The 20,705-nt window shown below is 36.3% G+C and overlaps 6 protein-coding genes across 12 annotated transcripts in view; 3 read left to right on the forward strand and 3 right to left on the reverse strand.

Moving 5' to 3' along the window:
• Window positions 1-250: 250 nt before the first annotated feature.
• LOC105975867 (eukaryotic initiation factor 4A-10) lies at window positions 251-3,844 on the reverse strand. 2 transcript variants are annotated; one of them, XM_088823149.1, is made up of 5 exons: window positions 3,655-3,844; window positions 2,352-2,420; window positions 2,151-2,257; window positions 1,624-2,054; window positions 251-1,158 (listed from the first exon to the last, which is right to left on the reverse strand). In XM_088823149.1, the coding sequence occupies exons 2-5, from the start codon at window positions 2,417-2,419 to the stop codon at window positions 523-525; spliced, it is 1,242 nt and encodes a 413-aa protein (XP_088679275.1). In that variant the 5' UTR covers window position 2,420; window positions 3,655-3,844; the 3' UTR covers window positions 251-522. The 2 variants fall into 2 exon arrangements, with proteins under 2 accessions (XP_088679275.1, XP_088679276.1); XM_088823150.1 differs by having other exon boundaries at window positions 2,352-3,222; window positions 3,282-3,779.
• Window positions 3,845-4,340: 496 nt separating this feature from the next.
• On the forward strand, window positions 4,341-6,694 carry LOC105975972 (glycylpeptide N-tetradecanoyltransferase 1). Its single transcript, XM_013001239.2, has 2 exons — window positions 4,341-4,528; window positions 5,133-6,694. Exon 2 carries the CDS (start codon window positions 5,149-5,151, stop codon window positions 6,445-6,447), a length of 1,299 nt encoding a protein of 432 aa, XP_012856693.1. The 5' UTR covers window positions 4,341-4,528; window positions 5,133-5,148; the 3' UTR covers window positions 6,448-6,694.
• Window positions 6,695-7,369: 675 nt separating this feature from the next.
• Window positions 7,370-9,961, forward strand: LOC105975939 (F-box/FBD/LRR-repeat protein At1g13570). Of its 2 annotated transcripts, none has more exons than XM_088823145.1 (6): window positions 7,370-7,711; window positions 7,783-7,921; window positions 8,008-8,919; window positions 9,008-9,160; window positions 9,388-9,432; window positions 9,524-9,961. In XM_088823145.1, the coding sequence occupies exons 2-6, from the start codon at window positions 7,850-7,852 to the stop codon at window positions 9,860-9,862; spliced, it is 1,521 nt and encodes a 506-aa protein (XP_088679271.1). In that variant the 5' UTR covers window positions 7,370-7,711; window positions 7,783-7,849; the 3' UTR covers window positions 9,863-9,961. The 2 variants fall into 2 exon arrangements, with proteins under 2 accessions (XP_088679271.1, XP_012856647.2); XM_013001193.2 differs by having other exon boundaries at window positions 7,791-7,921.
• Window positions 9,962-10,502: 541 nt separating this feature from the next.
• LOC105975940 (F-box/LRR-repeat protein At3g26922) lies at window positions 10,503-13,226 on the forward strand. Of its 5 annotated transcripts, none has more exons than XM_013001194.2 (6): window positions 10,503-10,810; window positions 10,882-11,020; window positions 11,107-12,003; window positions 12,109-12,261; window positions 12,482-12,526; window positions 12,619-13,226. In XM_013001194.2, exons 2-6 carry the CDS (start codon window positions 10,949-10,951, stop codon window positions 12,955-12,957), a joined length of 1,506 nt encoding a protein of 501 aa, XP_012856648.2. In that variant the 5' UTR covers window positions 10,503-10,810; window positions 10,882-10,948; the 3' UTR covers window positions 12,958-13,226. The 5 variants fall into 5 exon arrangements, with proteins under 5 accessions (XP_012856648.2, XP_088679274.1, XP_088679273.1 ...); XM_088823148.1 differs by having other exon boundaries at window positions 10,536-10,810; window positions 12,424-12,526; XM_088823147.1 differs by having other exon boundaries at window positions 10,536-10,810; window positions 10,890-11,020; window positions 12,424-12,526.
• A 403-nt stretch (window positions 13,227-13,629) lies between these two features.
• LOC105975938 (single myb histone 4-like) lies at window positions 13,630-16,778 on the reverse strand. Its single transcript, XM_013001192.2, has 6 exons — window positions 16,567-16,778; window positions 15,548-15,660; window positions 15,329-15,413; window positions 14,645-14,728; window positions 14,273-14,510; window positions 13,630-13,962 (listed from the first exon to the last, which is right to left on the reverse strand). Exons 1-6 carry the CDS (start codon window positions 16,657-16,659, stop codon window positions 13,946-13,948), a joined length of 630 nt encoding a protein of 209 aa, XP_012856646.2. The 5' UTR covers window positions 16,660-16,778; the 3' UTR covers window positions 13,630-13,945.
• A 531-nt stretch (window positions 16,779-17,309) lies between these two features.
• The window catches only part of LOC105975925 (dihydrolipoyllysine-residue acetyltransferase component 2 of pyruvate dehydrogenase complex, mitochondrial), a 5,341-nt gene continuing 1,945 nt past the window's right edge, over window positions 17,310-20,705 (reverse strand). Inside the window, exons 6-19 of the mRNA XM_013001173.2 lie at window positions 20,494-20,549; window positions 20,297-20,371; window positions 20,104-20,196; window positions 19,395-19,628; window positions 19,225-19,297; window positions 19,004-19,101; window positions 18,708-18,793; window positions 18,556-18,631; window positions 18,393-18,460; window positions 18,240-18,306; window positions 18,045-18,140; window positions 17,854-17,956; window positions 17,665-17,760; window positions 17,310-17,572 (exon numbers count right to left, since the gene is read on the reverse strand). Coding sequence (XP_012856627.2) covers window positions 17,502-17,572; window positions 17,665-17,760; window positions 17,854-17,956; window positions 18,045-18,140; window positions 18,240-18,306; window positions 18,393-18,460; window positions 18,556-18,631; window positions 18,708-18,793; window positions 19,004-19,101; window positions 19,225-19,297; window positions 19,395-19,628; window positions 20,104-20,196; window positions 20,297-20,371; window positions 20,494-20,549 — 1,292 coding nt within the window. The 3' untranslated portion in view covers window positions 17,310-17,501. The remainder of the gene's footprint in view (window positions 17,573-17,664; window positions 17,761-17,853; window positions 17,957-18,044; window positions 18,141-18,239; window positions 18,307-18,392; window positions 18,461-18,555; window positions 18,632-18,707; window positions 18,794-19,003; window positions 19,102-19,224; window positions 19,298-19,394; window positions 19,629-20,103; window positions 20,197-20,296; window positions 20,372-20,493; window positions 20,550-20,705) is intronic.

Raw genomic sequence — 20,705 nt, forward strand, 5'->3', positions numbered from 1 at the left:
TAATTTGGAATTTTGCAGACCTTTTCTGATTTTTGACCAATGGCAATGGTATTATTAAATTTCATTTTTTTATTTTTTATTGAACAGGAAAATTTCATGTGTAATTAAATCTAATAGTAGTTGAGCCATAGCCATCAAGATTAAGACGTAGTTATCGCAGTTTTTTAACTACGTAGCAGGTTAAAAAGTTCACCGCAAAATTTACACACACACTAATAAACGCAGACGCCGAACACAACTCGACAACTAAAGAGAATAAACCAAATTTTCGGGACAAAAATTCAAATACGATACATACCTACAGACAAAACTGCAACAGTGTATATAATTTATCCACCCACAGCGAATCGGATTATACATTCATGCACCAGTTTTCACAAGGGTGGATCACATCATCTTTTGCAAATTAAATTAACAAAAAGAAAAAAAAAACGAAATTAAACTAGAAAAAGAAAAAAAACTTCGAACGAGCCTCCCTCTTGCCAGAAACGAACCAAAAATACTTCAAAAAAAACCGCAACCTCAAAGAAGATCAGCCACGTTCGACGGAAGCTCCTCAATGACAACATTGTAGAACTTCTGAATATCCTGGAGCATCTTTTCATCCTCCCTAACAAGAAAATTGATCGCGACTCCCTTTCTCCCAAACCTACCACTTCTTCCGATCCTGTGGAGGTAATTCTCGGGCTGAGTTGGCAAATCGAAGTTGATCACGAGCGAAACCTGCTGCACGTCAATCCCACGAGCCAAAAGATCGGTCGTGATAAGCACGCGAGAAGAGCCCGATCGGAACTCGCGCATGATGATGTCACGTGTGTTCTGGTCCATGTCACCGTGTGTGGCGGAGACAGTGTGGTCCCTACCTCGCATCTTGTCTGTGAGCCAGTCGACCTTTCGCCTGGTGTTGACAAAGATGACGCTCTGGGTGATTGCTAGGGTTTCGTAGAGGTCGCATAGCGTCTCTAGTTTCCACTCTTCCTTTTCGACGTTCACGTAGAACTGCTTTATACCCTCGAGGGTTAGCTCGTCTCTCTTCACGAGAATCCTTACGGGCTTGTTCATGAACTTTCGGGTGATTTCGAGTGCTTCGGGCGGCATTGTGGCGGAGAATACACCGACTTGTACTTTCGATGGCAGCAGCTGGAAAATGTCGTAAATCTAGCAGCCAAAAAAAAGATCCATGATTAATTTTAGGCTCGGTGAATAAAAATTGACAGAATTGTCAATATGCCAAAACGGGCTTATTTCAGACACTTTGTATGAACTATACTATGGCTCTGATTGTATCAAATATAAATGACAAGTCAAATGGTGAAGAGGTAAAGTCAAACAAATTTCTTGGTTGGTTGTAAAGTAAATACCGAGTAAAGTGATTTCAAGTATGAAGAGGAAACATTTTTTCTCTTAAAACAACGAAAACACATTTTTAGCAATCCTTTCTTTTTAAATATAAGTAATTTTCCATATATAATTTCCATCACTAGTTCTCTTACGAATGATGGTGGTGGATTGGAATGGTGGTGCAAAAGAATCAAATTGCGAAGTTCATTTACGGTATTTTATGTAAGACTGTTCGGTTTTTGAGGTGAAATTAGAGATTAGAAGAAAGAGATAAATATATACCTGATCCTTAAAACCACGAGACAGCATTTCATCAGCCTCGTCCAAGACAAACATCTTGATGCTGTCAGCACGGAGTGACTGTCTTCGCAGCATGTCAAACACACGGCCAGGGGTTCCAACAACGACGTGGACCCCAGCAGAGAGGATCCTCTGGTCCTCACGGACTGAGGTTCCACCGACACAAGCGTGGACCTTCACACCGAGGTAGTCACCTAGTGCACGCATAACCTTCTCAATCTGCTGAGCGAGCTCTCTAGTGGGGGCCAAAACCAAGGCCTGGCACTGTGTCAAACTGTAATCGAGCTGCTGCAAAATGCCAGAGCAGAAAGTAGCAGTTTTTCCAGTTCCGGATTGTGCCTGCTGAATGACATCGAGTCCCTTGCAGAAAGGAACAATGCCCCTTTGCTGGATTGCAGAGGGCTTCTCGAAACCTTTGTCGAACAAAAAAAAAAAAAGGTAAAAAAACATTATAAATACGAAACAAGATGTTGTCTGAAGCTAAACAAACGGTTTTATTGCAATCATACCGTAGGCATAAATGCCTCTTAGGAGATTCTCTTGAAGACCCATTGCATCGAAACTATCGTAAACCTCGTCATAGGAAGTAAAGAATTCTTCACCCTCAACTTGGAGGCTGCACCAGAAAATTGAACAAGATTAAAGCTTTCCATGCCTATTACTTCAATGAATAGGTTGGACAAAAATAATCATTTGTAAAGGGAACTTACAGTTCATTCATCCTCGAGTCAAACTGACGAGTATCGAATTGAGATCCTTCTGGTGCCAAACCTGCCATACTGCAGTTGGAAAAATACATTAGTGAGTTCTATACGAGAACCATTAGAAAAGTATAAAAAACACAAGGCGGAAAATAAATTCAGAAACTTTGATTTTTTTGAAAGTAATAGATATTACAGAAGAGCCAAACTTGTAAACCATTTATTATGGTGTACAAGCATTAAACTCCTGTTCACATGTTTGGGGAAGATATACAAACGAGGCAAGGGGGCTATCAGAAATTTGGACTAAGTAGTACAAATAATAGCTCCTGAAATCCTCATCCCCATAATTCATAACGCTCGAATAGAAGGACGCATACATCCATAAACCGCTTCACTCAAAAAAATTGAATCTTTTTACCCCGAAATGTTTACAAAATAACCCAAAACGATAACAAAGACAAACAATATGCTTACATTCACCAATTGGATCCAAATGGAAAACTCTCTGACACTACAAGTACTAATACATGACGAAAAATAAGAGTGGGCAAATAATTTCAGAAACTTCTTTTCTTTGAAAATAATAAATGTTACAGAAGAGCCAAACTTGCAAACCATTTATTATGGGGTACAAGCATTAAACTCCTGTTGTGATGTTTCGGGGAAAATATCCATCCGAGGCAAGGGGCTACCAGAAATTTGGACTAAATAGTCTACAAATAATAGCCCCTGAAATCCTCATCCCCGAATAAACCGACGAATTCATCCATAAAAACCTAGTTTCACTAAAAAAAAATCAATCTTTAACCCCAGAAAAGTTAACAAGTTACAAAAAAACCCGAAAAAGATAAGAGTTGCGACGTAGCCACACAATGCACTTAAAAGAAGAAATCTAGACGGAAGTTCATTGATTCCCAATGTTAATATCATAGTGACTACATTCACCAATATACATAACTTTGTTGCAATTCAACATATGAACTCTGGCTTCTCAATGAATCCTAGTTGAGAAAAAAAAAAAAATCGGAAAAAATTCGAGTACTGAAACATGCCTAAGAAAATACAGATTTAAATCCGAAAAAAACATACCACCTGAAATTCAAGATCTACAAGCAAAAAAAAAACACAAAAAATATAACATTCACATTAGCTGCGCCACCTTTTGTTCGCGCCATTACAGCATAAAATAAGAGATCAATCGCAACTGAATCCGTAAAAACACCGACAAAGATAAGCTACAAATCAGGAAATCATGAACCCTAAAAAAACACACACAAAAAAAAAAGTAGCAACGAGAAAAAGATCGAACCTTTTCAATTGGAGTGAAGAAAAAAACTTGTTGTTAGGGCTGATTAAATTTGCTGAATAACTCCTCGGATCTGCGCCGCGGAGTTGGAGAACAAAGAGGAGTGAAAGGAATCGCTTTTTCTGTTTGCCAAAAATAAGGGCTGCTTTGAGGGTTTTCCTTTTTATACTGAATTGCGGCTAGGGCAAATACCAAAATCCCTATATGGAATTATATTTTTATATACTAAAAATTAATAATTAATAATTATATAATGGAGACCTAAAAATTTATTATTATTATATTTATGTTCCACTTCAAATAATAATTTATTTTTAAAAGTAATATTACCTAAAGTAGGATTATTACCTAACAATTTGATTGAAATTGTTATATAATAAATTAAGTTTGAAATTTTGAATACATAGCTGCATTATATAGAGTATGGAATTAAATTTGTTTAAAAATAATATTTAAAAAAGATTAATATTAAGTATTCAAGTTCGACTCAAATACAATCATATTTAATCACACAATTCCTATTGTTCGACAAAAAAAATTATTTGCTCGTTAGAAAGATGAAATTATTGAAAGTCAAAGGGGTTATATGCTAATATAAAGTATAAGGAGGGGTTAAAGTGCTATTTCGCTAAAATAAATTGCAAAGTCCGCCCTATGAAATGTCCAAAATGCCCATGTATGTTAGGGTTAAGGGAGACTAAAGATCCCTCTTTTGCCCCCCCAACATCATTGCCTTCAGCTCAAATTCCATGTAATATTATCTTTTTTATTTATTTTCTGAATAATAAATCTCCATTTAATTTTCTCTCTGCCCAAATTCTTGACAATCCCAGATCTCCGTAAATTGCCTTCGTGGAGATTGATTATCGTGTTTAAGGTAACGCGCTCTCCCAATTTCATGTTTTATTGATTTTTTGCTGATTTTTAGATCTTATATTCTGTATTTCGATACTGCGAGTTAGCAATGCTTGTTTTTAGCTTAATTTGCAGTTACTGTGCAATTCGAGTAACTTTGTGTAAAATTGTGATCTGGGTTTCTCTGGAAAGAATGCCAATTTTAGCAGGAATAAAAAAAATTATTGTGTGATTGATTGAATTAGGGTTTTATGACTCAGAATTCCTCTGTGAATGGACTGTCCTTTAATTAAGCTTATATTCGTTGTCAGCTATTTTGAAGAATTTGATTGGATTTGCGAAGCAAATAGTGTTGAATTTTTTTAATTTTGTGTATATATATCGATATGGGTTCACTGAGTATGTTGATTTCATATGGAAATTGAGTATTATATCCTTTTTATTTGAATGAATTTTGTTGCATATGCGTGGGTTCGTAGAATCCGGGAACTTTCATGCTAAAACATGTCGATTGTGACGAGAATTTAACTGGTCTTGTACAAGATTATATCTTACAGCTAAACTTTTGTAAATCTAACTTATGTTAGAATTTATGTAATGTATGTTGTTCTTTTAATGAATGGCAGACCAAGTCAACTAAGAATGGCTGAAAAAGACACGCCAGCTGACAGCAACATTTCCTCTGTCGACAACATCGTACCTTCAGAAACCGAAACCGAAACATCAATTGATGCACTGGCGAAAAAAGTCCAAGAATCGCTCTCACTTTCAAAGAGGCACAAATTCTGGGAAACCCAACCGGTGGGGCAGTTCAAAGATCTCGGTGACTCTAGCCTGACCGAAGGCCCAATCGAACCACCCACACCGATTTCCGAAGTCAAACAAGAACCCTACAATCTCCCATCTCCATACGAATGGATCACATGCGATCTAGACTCCGAGGAAGTCTGCAGCGAGGTGTACACTTTACTGACAAACAACTACGTCGAAGATGATGAGAACATGTTCCGATTCAACTACTCGAAGGAGTTTCTCCGGTGGGCCCTACGCCCACCAGGCTACTTCCGAAGCTGGCACATCGGAGTGCGTGCAAAGAGCTCTAAAAAGCTGGTTGCTTTCATTACAGGAATCCCCGCAAAAATCCGGGCCCGAAACGAGGTTGTAATGATGGCGGAGGTGAATTTCTTGTGCGTTCACAAGAAGCTCCGTTCGAAGAGACTCGCACCTGTAATGATCAAAGAAGTTACTAGAAGGGTCCATCTCGAGAATATATGGCAGGCTGCTTATACTGCTGGTGTTGTTCTGCCTACACCGATAACCACTTGTCAGTACTGGCACAGGTCTTTGAACCCTAAGAAGCTAATCGATGTAGGGTTTTCGAGGCTCGGTGCAAGAATGACTATGAGCCGTACGATTAAGCTGTACAAGTTGCCAGATCAGACAGCAACTCCTGGATTTAGAAAAATGGAGCCGCACGATGTACCTGCGGTGACTCGTTTGCTCAGGAATTATTTGAACCAATTTGTCGTTGCGCCCGATTTTGACGAGGACGACGTGGAGCATTGGCTTCTGCCGAAGGAAGATGTTGTGGATAGTTACTTGGTTGAAAGTCCAGAAAGCCATGAGATAACCGACTTCTGCAGCTTTTATACACTTCCGTCTTCGATACTTGGTAGCCAAAGCCACTCGATTTTGAAGGCTGCTTATTCTTATTATAATGTTTCGACCAAGACCCCTTTGCTTCAACTGATGAACGATGCTCTAGTTGTTGCTAAGAAGAAGGATTTCGATGTTTTCAATGCGTTGGATGTAATGCAGAACGAGACTTTCTTGAAGGAGCTGAAATTTGGGCCGGGTGATGGGAAGCTTCACTACTATCTCTACAACTATCGGTTGAAGCACGTTTTGCGAGCATCGGAGCTTGGGCTTGTACTCTTATAATTATTTGGAGCTCTTTCTTACTTCATGAGAAATCTATCCTTATCTAAACTTTGCTTATTTGGTTTAGTGTTTAGAATTGGTTCGAAACCAAGAAATTGGATGAATTTTTTGGCTTAACTTTGCATCGAACTTTTTCCGGCACCTTTTTTTTTTTTTTTTTTTTTTTTTTTTATCTTATCTTGTGTTGTCTTGAAAGTGTCATACTGTTGTTAGATTAATATCGGAAGCGGCTTTTGTTTTTCGTTAATTATTTATCTTTTCTAGCATTTCTCTTTTTAAGTGAAATGTGTTAAGGGACTCAGACAATGTTTCAGCGGTGATAGTAATTACAGATACCATGTGGATCTTACAGTTATTTTAGCATATCTCATTAGTGCAGGTGATAGTAATTACCGAATATCTCAAAGAGTGTATCTCATTAGTGCAGGTGATAGTAATTATCGAATATCTCAAGAGTGCAGGTGTATTTTACGCTTTATATTATAGGTGATAGGTAATTGGTTATTATTAAAAAAAAAAATCTGCAGTAGAACCTTCATAAATTAATACTCGATATATTAATAATTTCGATTAAATAATAATTTCTTCAGGTCTTGGTGAAAACTTGTTAAATTATTAATTCGATAATAGAGGTTCAACTGTATATTTTAGTTTCTCCCGGTTCCGGTGAAAACTTGTTAAATTATTAATTCGATAATAGAGGTTCTACTGTATATTTTAGTTTCTCCCCATCCCTTGCGTCCCTTGTTAAATTATTAATTCGATAATGGAGGTTTAACTGTATATTTTGCTAATTCCGATTATAAATAAATTAATAAAATCCGATTTTGGAAGCAAATTAACTCGGTAATAGAGGTTTAAGTGTATATTTTGCTTATTCCAATAATAAATAAATAAAATCCGATTTTGGAAGGAAAAAATCACCGGTCAGAATCCAATTAACTTAGTAATGTCAAAGTTGGAGTCTTTGAGAGCACCATTCAGTTGGAGCCCTAGAATTGGGATCGAGTACAATTCTTCTCTCTGATCGAGCTATTTTAGAATCGGAGTACAGTTCTTCTCTCTGATTGAGCTATTTTAGAATCGGAGTACAGTTCTTTCCTTGATCGATTAAGAATTCTATGCCAAAGTTTGAGTCTTTAAGCACCATTCAATTGGAGCCCTAGAATTGGAATCGGAGTACAGTTCTTCTTTGAGCACCAGCCCCTAAAATCCAATTGAGCTTACTCGTCGCTATTTCAAAATCCTGTTATTATCAATTCCGGTAAACTTTTCTCTTGTTTATGATTATGAAGCATTGATTTTTTTTGGTTTTAACTTTTAACAAATCAGTAGTTGAACAGTGATAAAGCTGCAGCCTTTGCCAGTTGCCACCGCATTAGTTCACCAAGACTTGTGAGAGATGGAGATGAACAATCTTAAGGCCGATTTAGATAGACAACAAAACCCACGAAAACGAAAGGTGGAACATGAGGTTTGCAATCCGATTCTTTTTATCCGCATTTGTTTATTTATTTATTTACTTATATTGTGTCATAGTAAACGATTGCGATTTTGCAGGAGGAGGAAGAAACTGATGCTTTGCTTACTAAGAAACAAAATGCTGCTGCTACTGTTAAGATTGATGATTTGCCCGAAGATATTCTTATTCATATTCTGTCTCGTATGAGCATTAAGGATGCTGTGAGGACTAGTGTTCTCTCTCGTAGGTGGAGATATTTATGGATGTATATATCTCAGAAATTGGAATTTGACGATCGGTATGATAGGAATATTACTCTATTGGATGATGCTGATGAGAGATCGGGAATTGTAATTAAAAGGAAAAAGTTTAAAACCTGGGTAAAACATATCCTGAAGTTGCATCGGGGTCAAAGAGTTGATAGCCTAGTTATTCGTTTTACTAATTTACGTTTAAGATATCTGTCTAGTGACATTGATAGTTGGATATACTTCGCCGTGGAGAAGGAAGTAAAACTGTTTGAATTGAATTTGTCGGTTGAAGATGGTTTCCATTGTAGTTATAAGTTTCCTAATATTGATAAGTTACGTTCCCGCGAGGTCAAGGTTAAGTCACCTGTTTTTGGCTCACTAAGATCGCTTAGGTTGGTCGATGTTGATATAGAGGATGAGGTGGTTAAGTATTTGTTAGCTTCTTGCCCTTGTGTCGAATATTTATGCATAAGGGCCTCTAATACAACGAAGAATCTTGAAGTTGTTGATCCATTATCAAACTTGAAGGAATTGGAAATATCGGATTGTTGCAACCTCGAAAGTTTAGAGATATCTGCTAATAATCTTGTCTCGTGTACATATCAAGGAAAAAAAATCAGTTCGCCTTTCAAGAAAACTCCAAATCTAACCGAGTTAACACTTGGTGGGGAGTTTTGTCATTCCTTCATTTTTGAACCTAACAAACACTCGAGTTATTCAGCTCAATTGGTGAAGCTTGTATTGAATCTGAAAACAATGGTAGGTGGTGGAGCATTCTCTTTATTTCTTGTATCTCTCTCTCATATGTAAGTCATTAACACTTTCATGTCCCAATGCTTTTTGTCAGGCTCCTGAAAGAACAAATGTTCCTTGTGATTTGCCCCAATTAGACTCTCTCAAACGGCTGGAATTGAATACTGTGACGAAAACTGACGAAAGCTTTCTCTTCTTCTTATCATTGATCAAGGCATCTCCTAACTTACATGAATTTAAAATCAAGGTGAATTTTCCAACTTTTTACCCATTGAGTTTTAAAATCCATTTAAAATCAAGGTGACTACAAAAAAGGATAGTTATTTAAGGGACTTGTATATTTGGTGATGCCTCGACTAGTTTATGCTCTAAATACTGCAAAATTTATATGTTCTAAATTATGAACTATATGCCAGGTTATTTGTTTTCCCGGTTCTAACGTTATAATGTGCATGTTTATTCTTACTTTCACAGTTAGTCTACTTACTACTCGATTTCCGGCTTCCAGGATCAATTCGGGTACACAGATTTTAACTTCTTTTTTCCTAACGTGGTTGTTTGTTTAATCTTTCTTTTATTAGTAATTAATCTGTCACTTCGTGTTTGACAGTTTGTACAAAGGACGCCATTTCCTGAAGTAACCCCAGAAAATGCTAAATGTTTTACTCACAACAATCTTAAGGTGATTGAATTGGTTGGGTTTATTGGATTAGCAACTGAAACACCGTTCATTCAGAGACTATTTAACGTGGCCCCACTAGTTGAGAAGGTCTTGTTCGATACACCGATTGGTTATTATCGTTTTCACCCGCTGATAGATAGTGTTGCAGCAAGTGAAGGTACGATTCCATGGCTGATTAATCCTTGCGCGAGTCACAACGCGAAACGTTGGGCAATGGATGTGAAGAAGAATATTTGTTCCCCTAGAATTAATTTTGTTATATTATGATAGAGACGCATCCTTATTTATTTTGAATTTTGAACCATAATCGACAACATTCAATGTTCATCTAGTTTTTAATAATTTATTGTTATTATTATTATTATTTTTATTTTTTATTTTTTGTGATAAAATATAGTTTTGTGGTAACTTGATGAGATTTTTTTTTCTCGCACTTCTTTGTACCCTCATTTGTGATAAAAATGAAGTTGCCTCATTAAGTTTTAAAAAAATTCAATTCATGGTGCTCTATGTGATTATTTATTGTGTTTCGACTTGTGTTAGAATGTCGAAATGTAATGTATGTTGTTCTTTTAATGAATGTCAGACCAAGCCTCCCAAGAAAGGTTGAAAAAGATACGCCATCTTACAACAACATTTCCTCTGTCGACAACATCTTACCTTCCGAAACCGAAAACGAAAACATCAATGCACTGGCAAATTCTGGGAAACCCAACTGGTGGGTTTACTGCTGGTGTTGTTCTCCTTACACGTCTTTGAACCCTTACAGTTATTGTAACATATTTCAGGGGTGCTGTAAGTTATGCTTTATATTATAGGTGATAGGTAATTGGTTATTATAAAAAAAAAAAAAAAAACAAAAAAAAAAACAAAAAAGACAAAAAAAAAAAAAAGCTATATTTTGCTTATTGCAAAAAGTAAATAAATAAAATCCGATTTTGGAAGGAAAAGAAATCACCGTTCAGAATGCTATTAGAGTCTTTGAGAGCACCATTCAGTTGGAGACATCGAGCTATTTTAGAATCGGATCGAGCTATTTTAGAATCGGAGTATAGTTCGATTTAGAATTCTATTCCAAAGTTTGAGTCTTTGAGCACCATTCAATTGGAGCCCTAGAATTGGAATCGGAGTACAGTTCTTCTTTGTGCACCAGCCCTAAAATCCAATTAAGCTTACTCGTCGCTATTTCAGAATCCTGTTAATATATCAATTCCGGTAAACTTTTCTCTTGTTTATGATTATGAAGCATTGATTTTTTTTGGTTTTAACTTTTAACAAATCAGTAGTTGAACAGTGATAAAGCTGCAGCCTTTGCCACTTGCCAGCACATTAGTTCACCAAGACTTGTGAGAGATGGAGATGAACAATCTTAAGGCCGGTTTAGATAGACAACAAAACCCGCGGAAACGAAAGTTGGAACATGAGGTTTGCAATCGGATTCTTTTTATCAGCATTTGTTTATTTATTTATTTACTTATATTGTGTCATAGTAAACAATTGCGATTATGCAGGAGGAGGAAGAAAAACAAAATGCTGCTGCTACGGTTAAGATTGGTGATTTGCCCGAAGATATGCTTATTCATATTCTGTCTCGTATGAGCCTTAAGGATGCTGTGAGGACTAGTGTTCTCTCTCGTAGGTGGAGATATTTATGGATGTATACATCTGGGAAATTGGAATTTGACGATAGGTATGATAGGGATATTACTCTATTGGATGATGCTGATGAAAGATCAGGAATTGTAATTAAAAGGAAAAAGTTCAAAACCTGGGTAAAACATATCCTGAAGTTGCATCGGGGTCAAAGAGTTGATAGCCTAGTTATTCGTTTTACTAATTTACGTTTAAGATATTTGTCTAGTGACATCGATAGTTGGATATACTTCGCCGTGAAGAAGGAAGTAAAAGTGTTTGAACTGAATTTATCGGTTGAGGATGGTTTCCATTGCGGTTATAAGTTTCCCAACATTGAGAAGTTGTTATCACGTTCGCGCGAGCTTAAGGTCAAGTCCCCTGTTTTTGGCTCACTAAGATCGCTTAGATTGGTCGATGTTGATATAGATGATGAGGTGGTTAAGTATTTGTTAGCTTCTTGTACTTGTGTCGAACATTTATGCATTAGGGCCTCTAATGCAACGAAGAATCTTGAAGTTGTTGATCCATTAGCAAACTTGAAGGAATTGGAAATTTCGGACTGTTGCAACCTCGAAAGTTTGGAGATATCTGCTAAGAATCTTGTCTCGTGTACTTATCAAGGAAAGGAAATCAGTTCGCCTTTCAAGAAAACCCCAAATCTAACGGAGCTAACACTTGGTGGGGAGTTTTGTCATTCCTTCATTTTTGAACCTAACAAACACTCGAGTTATTCAGCTCAACTGGTGAAGCTTGTATTGAATCTGAAAACATTGGTAGGTGGTGGAGCATTCTCTCTCTTTCTCGTATCTCTCTGTCTTTCTTGTATCTCTCTGTCGTATAAGTCATTAACACTTTCATGTCCAAATGCTTTTTGTCAGACTTCTGAAAGAACAAATGTTCCTTGTGATTTGCCTCAATTAGACTCTCTCAAGCGGCTTGAATTGAATACTGTGACGAAAATTGGCGAAAGCTTTCTCTTCTTCTTATCATTGATCAAGGCATCTCCTAACTTACATGAGCTTAAAATCAAGGTGAATTTTCCAACTTTTTAACCGATGAGCTTAAAATCAAGGTGACTTACAAAAAAGGATAGTTGTTAAAGGGACTCGTATATTTGGTGATGCATCGACTAGTTTTTGCTCTAAATATTGAAAAATTTATACGTTCTAAATCATCAACTATGTATATGCCAGGTTATTTGTTTTGCCGGTTCTAATGTTCTTATGTGCATGTTTATTCATACTGTCACAGTTAGTCTACTTACTATTCGACCGCCACCTTCCAGGATCAATTCCGGTACACATATTTTAACTTCTTTTTTTCGTAACTTGTTTGTTTGTTTAGTATTTCTTTTATTAGTCATTAATTTGTTAATTCGTCTTTGACAGTTTGTACAGAGGACACCATTTCCTGAAGTAACCCCAGAAAATTCTAAATGTTTTACACACAACAATCTAAAGGTGATTGAATTGGTTGGGTTTATTGGATTATCACGTGAAACACCATTCATTCAGAGACTATTTAACGTGGCCCCACTAGTTGAGAAGGTTTTGTTCGATACACCGATTGGTTATTATCGTTTTCATCCGCTGATAGATAGTGTTGCAGCAAGTGAAGGTACGATTCCATGGTTGATTAATCATCGCATGAGTCTCAAAGCGAAACGTTGGGCAATGGATGTGAAGAAGAATATTTGTTCCCCTAGAATTAATTTTCTTATATTATGATAGAGACGCATCCTTATTTATTTTGAATTTTGAACCATAATTGACAACATTGAATGTTCTTCTAGTTTTTTATAATTTAATATATATGTATTTTTTTTGGGTGATAAAATATAGTTTTGAAGTAACTTGATGAGATATTTTTTTCTCGCCCTTTGTACCCTCAAATTAGGTTGAGGTTAGAATAAAATAACAATTTAATTGGGTATTTTGTATTTTGAAAAAGAAAAAAAAGCAATAAATATGAAGTTAGCTTCTTTAAGTTTTAAAAATTCAATTCATGGTGTTCTATGTGATTATTTATTGTGTTTCAACTTTCGAGGGTGTAAAATGCTATTATCGGGGTGGAAAGTGCGAAACTTTTACTCCCTCTGTCCCTATTTAATCGAGCCGCAGCCTACCAAAACAGACGAGCTCGGCTCGTTCACACCCCTACTTTTACCTCACATCCCTAATACTTGGAATCATACAGTAGATTTAAATTAATTTTTTCCTTTACCAAGAACAACAATATCATTTTTCGTCAAGAATCGTTGATTTTTAGTTATACAAGACCCAGCGTTGCATATAACATATATGGATCTAAACACCAGTGACGTAAATTTAATCTTTGAACGTCTCGAAGAAAAGTCAAATACTGCCAGTAAGCAAGTAAAGCTATTCGAACCTGCTTACTTTGGTTAACGACGTGTTAAACAAACGAGAAAACTGATAATATGAGAAGGTGCCACGTACATTTAATCTTTGAACGTATCGAACAAAAGTCAAATATTGCCAGTAAGCAAGTAAAGCTATTAGAACCTGCTTACTTTGGTTAACCAAGTGTTAAGCAAATGAAAACACTAATAATATGAGTAGGTGCCGCCATGTACGGAAAAAAAGATATGAAACTTGAAGAAATAGTAACTGGATTTGTACCATGAAATGATCAACTCTATTATATCGAAGAATATTAACAACTCTACTATATACCGAACATCTGCATGCCGATTTAGTCATCTTGAGGATCTGATAAAGAAAAAATCACAAACGAAGAAACAGATTAAAGGTAAATCAAGACTGAAATGACAAATGACATAAAAGGTACTCGCTTCGTTTCTTTCGAAGTGCCGTTTAAGGTAAATGCATACTAATTAAGAAAATTATTGAATAGTCTTGATTTGTGGGGGAAAAGGTCCTTATTCGACCAAGTTATGTGGATTGTGATCTTTCCTTTCTCATTCCATTAATTTATCATTAATGTTGGGGTAAAGATGGAAAAAAATAATTAATTATGCCACCTGAGAAGAAACAGAGTGAGTAGGGAAGCACGACTTACATTCTGCAAGAAGCTCTTCGAAAACTCTGACAGTTACACTTGCATCATCAGCCACTTGTGAGAGCATTTCTGCGTATGTAAATGCGTTTTCTGCCTCCTTCTCTTTGGTTTCTGCCTCGGCTATTAGCCGGGCAGCTTCTTCAGCCGCATCCTGCAATTTACGCTGCATAACATCCTTGTTTTTAGTGGCAGGAGTTTGTGTGCCAACATTGACTTTAATCCGGTACACGTGTGCAACCTGTACCATGTTGCGCGAACAATACTTTGTTATAAAATTAGACTTCGATGTACAATTAGCAATGGAAAAGTGTGATTATCTTATTCCATATGTTGGTTATCTATTACTGTAGTCCTATTTTAGCTTTCACATACCAGCTCAATTTTGCTTTGCAAAATGAGTTCATTCAGCTCTGAGCTCAACAGCTCTCGGAGGTTTTCCAGGGTGCCATACTGGTTCTGTCAAACAAAAGAAATTGAATTAGACTATACATGCAGAATTGTGGAATCACGTTAGTCCAAAACCCAGAGTAAGGTCAGTTAACCACCAACTAGGCACTTTAGCTGGGAGCCAATTTCAAACTGAAAGCACACCACTGAAAACAAGTTCAAACTGAAGTTCAATTTCATGAACATACATATTCTTTCTTATTTTCCAAAATCAGTTTTAGTGAAATGCATCTAACCTTCAAAAGTTTTTGTCGTCGCTCCAATGATGGATCATTTAATTACATTAAAACTGAATACACGGCAAAAGAAAAGGAGATATAAACTCGTAAGAGCCTAAGTAAACTTGGTCCAAAATCCAGTTATAGAACAGGAGCTGTGGAACACTTAGAGAGGTTTTTTTGGTTTGATGCCTAAAATAAGTTTACCTACGTCTCCACAAACATCTGTGAATCACTCTCGAATGAATACACTAACACTCTAAAACTGATCTAACAAGCGATCCCAATTACTCGATTTAACCAAATAGCTTTAAGTTAACTTCATAAACTAATAGATCCATTTTATTGCACACAAATGGTATAGCAGAGGGAGAATGGGATACCATCTTACCTCAATATAACGCACAATAGCATCGAAATCAGAGCCATTGTGCTTATCCGATGATAAAATTGCTTCAAGTATCATTTCCTTGTACCTGAGAAACAAAAAAAATCAATAAATAAATGTAAAATAGTGTGTTTACTAAAGGGCGAACCTGCTAATAACTAGATATACACTTCAATAAAACAAGATATGTAAATCACTGAAATATGGAAAGAACAAAAATACCCCATCACAGTTTGACTTTCAGGTACCACTTCACCAAACACAGCTGCTTTTTCTTTGAGAGGCACAGAGCTACCACTCGAGTCTTGCCCATAGTTAGCAGTAGCACACATGCTCTGCCATTTGCCGATATTAGATAATAAACCACAGAATGAAGAATCAATAATTCATACGAATAAAAGGAAGCATGCGTGCAGCAGACAAGTTATAGCATATAAACGAAGATGCATATAATACGTTAGTTTATTGCTCTTACAAAAACCATATATGCACCTATATACAGAGCACAAGCATATCTCTCTAGTATGTGCATCAATTCAACAAACTAGAGCAACACACATTTGTCACATAATAACGGTCCAAACAAAAGTTCCACAGTACAAGTTCCCCGAATTATGTTCTCTGCACTCATACATAGTGACGATACTATCACAGACTCCCCCAACAACCCCAACCCTGATTTACGGAACTTGAAATTATGAAAACACATGTAACCGGAACGATATTAAGTAATTAACATCCCAATGGAGTGAAATAACTCAAGTAAAATCTAGTAACTACAACCAACATAAACATCATGTAAACTGAGAAGTTTAATTTTGAGCCGAAATGGATTCTTATTTCCATTTTTACATTACTTACTGGAATACTTTATGTCATTCACTTGAATTTTAAGGTTCAACTACTAAAATCTCTACTACTAAACTGTTAAAAATAACAACAGTACAAAATTAATTAGTCTAATGTGTTGGTCCGAGTGAATATTCAGACAAAAGAAGAAGCATATATACATAATTGCTCTTGCAAAAACCGTATATGCACCTACATACAGATTCCAAACGTATCTCTCCAGTATGTGCATCAATTCAACAAACAAATTTTTCACAGATCGTCGAAATTATGGATCGAACAAAATTTTATCGTCCGAACAAAAGTTTATCGTCCGAACAAAAGTTTCACCAAAATGAGTTCCCCAAATCATACAGAAAAACAAGGGAAAATGAGGAAGAAATAGTCGTCACCTCCGTTATGAGAGTATCTTCCTTCTCCGCCTCCGTCATGAGAGTATCTACCTTCTCCGCCTCCGTCATTAGAGTATCTTCCTTCTCCGCCATCCTTCGCCGGTGCAATGCAATCCTTCGTCGGTGCAAGTGAGCGCTCTGAGGTGACGAGGGTTTAGTGATTTGGGAAGGATCTGCCCGCACTTTTTGAATGCAACTGATAAATTGAAAATTTATATAGCCCAAATCCTTTACCAGTCCCTCGTATTTAAGTATCGTTCCAATATAGTCCTCTCTTTTCTTAAATTCACAAATTTAGTCCCCATCTTCCAAATTCATATCATAATCATCCTTCCTTCGTTGACACTTTCCGTTAACTATTGACAGAAGATTGGTTAAGATGGAAAACATTTTTCATTAAATAAGGGCAAGATCGGTAAGTTACTTGCTAAAGTTATTACGGTAGAACCTCGATTAAATAATAGTTTCTCTCGGTCCCGACTCGGTGAAAACGTGTTAAATTATTAACTCAAGAATTTAATAATTCGATAAATTAATAGAATTTCACTAATCCCGAGTGTATTAATTTATAGAGGTTTAACTGTATATATTGCGAATACATGTTTTTCTTTAAATCAAACACATTTGGTTTAACATTGATGGTTTACTTTATTGTATATAAAGAATATTTCAAGTATATCTATTTAAATCCAGAATATGTAATAAATTACTCGCAATTAATTGGCACTCGAGACACGGAGACGAGCGAAAACCAAAAATTATTTGCCTGGGAAAACCGACACCCATTATTCAAAGAATATGTTGTTACCCTCCTAGAATAGTTCCTCTGAGAATGAACATTATTACATACAAGTTTGGAAAAAAAAGAACATCTGTGATTGCATTTGTGATCACAGCACAAGAATTTTTAGAGCGAGAGCTGTAAAAAACTAATTTTAAAGCAACATTGTCTCTGGATTCTCTATGTAACCTTTGAAGGCCTTTAACCATTCTGCTCCAATGGCACCTAAACACAACATTAGCATATAAATATTAGATTACGGTTTAGATTAGCGATGGTTTAATATTAATCCACGTATGCAAGATCGGGGAAAGTACCATCAATTACACGATGATCACAGCTTAGTGTCGCAGGCATGAATGAAGCAAACTTAAACTGGTCGGGACCGATACCAGGTATTACTCTCTTCTCAGCTGCTCGTAAATATTTTAAAGTGAGAGTTATTACAAAAAAAAAAAAAAAAAAAGAATTATATGAATGTCGAGGAGTTAAAATACTCGACTTACCGGAGCCAACTGCTAAAATGCCTGACTGTGGTGGATTGATGATAGCGCAGAATTGCTTGATGCCAAAAGGCCCTCCTAAGTTTGATACTGTAAATGTACCATCCTGCAAAAGAGGATATTTTAAGAATTCGTATAACGAGCTACCAGTTATTCTAGATTGGATACTGATGACGTTTTCTTTTTTGTTTCACCTCGTAATCTGCTGGTTTCAATGTGTTTTCTTTTGCTTTCTGAGCAAAATACTTGACTTCTTCAGAAATCTTTGATAAACCTTTCTTGTCAGCATCCTGTATTTTTTTTGTGGTTAAATAGTCGTTAAACTATAATACTTTCGAGGAGAAAGAGGGATTATATACGACTTGCATATATCACAGAAAATGACTTACCCTTATTACAGGTACGTACAATCCATTGTCTGTTTGCACAGCTATGTTAATATTCACATTCTGATACCTGTACAGTATACAGCAGGACACATAAGATTTTGCAGATAGAAGACTTGCTAACTAAATAACTCGTTGTTTGTCGAGTATACTTACTGGCGAATGTAGTCATTTGTCCATGAACTGTTACACTGAGGAACTTTTCTAAGAGCCAAAGCAGCGGCCTGCAGTTAATAGTTGTTAAATTAATTGAATGCGGCAAAACTCAATTTATTCAAACACAGTAAGACTGATCAAATGAGCTAAATGCCACCCATACCTTAATAACGAGATCATTAACGGAAATCCTTTTCCCACCCGAAGCCTCTTGCAATGCATTCAGCTGGCTACGCAATCTGCAGAAGAAAAAAGTATAAATTAAGGCAGATCCGACAGTAGGTTATTCCCATTTCCAGAATATTCCAGACTCACTCCATAAGCTTGTCAACACATGTGTCCACAGTTAGGTAATAGTGTGGGATGGTTTGTTTTGATTGCAACAACCGTGATGCTGTCACCTGCCACAGATGGTAACATATTTTAGCTACTATAAAGAACGAACGACGACAATTGAGACGCTAAAGTTGATCTGTGGTTTAGCATTCCTTTTTTTTCTTCACATATTTATTATTTAGCCACCAGCACTCCAACACCAGTGGATTATTCAGAATAATATTCTAAAAATACTCTTGCAATTATTAGTATGTTAAACTCTCAATGCGAGTTACCTTTCTAATTTGTGAATGAGGGATGTCAGTGTAATCTAGAGGAGAAGAGATTGTGGAGTCAACTTTAGGAGCTTTTAAAACTTCCTTACTATGCGAAGCTACAGAAGAGAGAATTAAAACAGATTAGCTGATGATTGTTTTAAAATAAAAGGGAGCTCTAGAAAACAAGCAGATCTAACATACACGAATATAGAGAAACAATTCAAATAGCGAATAACTACCAAGATAATCTTCAATATCAGCCTTCACAACACGCCCATCAGGACCAGTTCCTTTGATGCTTGAAAGAGATACCTGAATTAATGAAATGCAACGGTATCACATGAAAATGCATAAGTTTCAACATATATGTAACATGAAATCAAAATAGATAAAAGCATCTAAAATTTACATTGTGATCTTCTGCAAGTTTCTTAGCAAGAGGACTAGCAACAACACGATCTCCCGAAGATGGTGTACTAGGCTTGGAAGCTTTTGGCTCTGCTGAAGTAACAGGCACTTCTGAAACTTCTTGCTTTGGTGGAGTTGGAGCAGACGGAGCTTCGGGTGCAGCATCTGATGTTGAAGGGGTGTAATCCTTAAACTTGGCAATATCCTCCTCTTCCTCAACAGTTATGGCAATTACCTAGTCAAATACTTCGATCAGTCACTAAAAAAAAAGGTTGTAATTCTATGTTTCGAACAGTTTTTGTAGCCTGTTGAATACTCTGTTTCTGTTTTTTAAATTAGCCACTTTCTTATGGTTTTGTCAGCAGATTCTGTCTTCAACTGTGGATGTATATTGACACTACGTACTCAACTTTGACTTGTGTAAATGGAACATATGTTCATCTTTTAAAAAAGAAAATTCCGAACTGAACCATCTGAAATCAGATGATCCAAGTAAACGATAACAAGCAACAAAGCAAAGATTATCAAATCAAATAAGGGCCTTAGAAGTCATCAACACCATAATAGGATAGGATTTAAGAATCGATTTTAAAACCTTCAATCAAGTGATGATCTGATTCTGTATTTCCTATTATACATATGTCGAGAGAAAACACTTTGAATATGAGAGAGAAAGTGTGAATAAAAAATCATGTACTTCAGATATTTACCTCACCAACTTTAATCCCACTAGAACCATCCCCGCACACAATTTTTGCCAGATATCCTTCCTCCATGCATTCCATTTCCACCGTTGCTTTGTCCTTAAGAATACAAAAATGGAAATCAGACTTACAAGACAGCATAGAATTACATTCAGTTAGAACTTAAGAGAAGGCTAAAGAGATAACCAAAAGAACACACAGTTTCCACTTCACAAAGTACTTCTCCAGGAGTAACTTTGTCACCCTCTTTCTTCAACCACCTTGCAATATTACCCTACATTCATGACAACAGCAAACACTTAGTATGAGGGGAATTGGAGAAAAAAATGAACTTAGTATGATAACTATGGATACACAATAAGGATATGATTTGAATGACTACAGAAAGACACATGCCTCCATCATTGTAGGTGATAAAGAAGGCATCCCAATCTCTTGGTGTGGTGGAAAACCTGAAAGACAGCAACATGTTTACCATTAGATTGATAAGAGTCAAGAAAAGTAGAGAAAATATGCCAACCCCACCCCCATCTTTCAAAACATCTAAAAATATCAAAAATATAAAAATGAAATTATCGAACATCCTGGAAAGAACAGTAGAAAATGAG

This window comes from Erythranthe guttata, chromosome 9 (genome assembly GCF_056151865.1).
Source record: "Erythranthe guttata isolate IM_541 chromosome 9, IM_541, whole genome shotgun sequence".
NCBI classification, from domain to species: domain Eukaryota; kingdom Viridiplantae; phylum Streptophyta; class Magnoliopsida; order Lamiales; family Phrymaceae; genus Erythranthe; species Erythranthe guttata.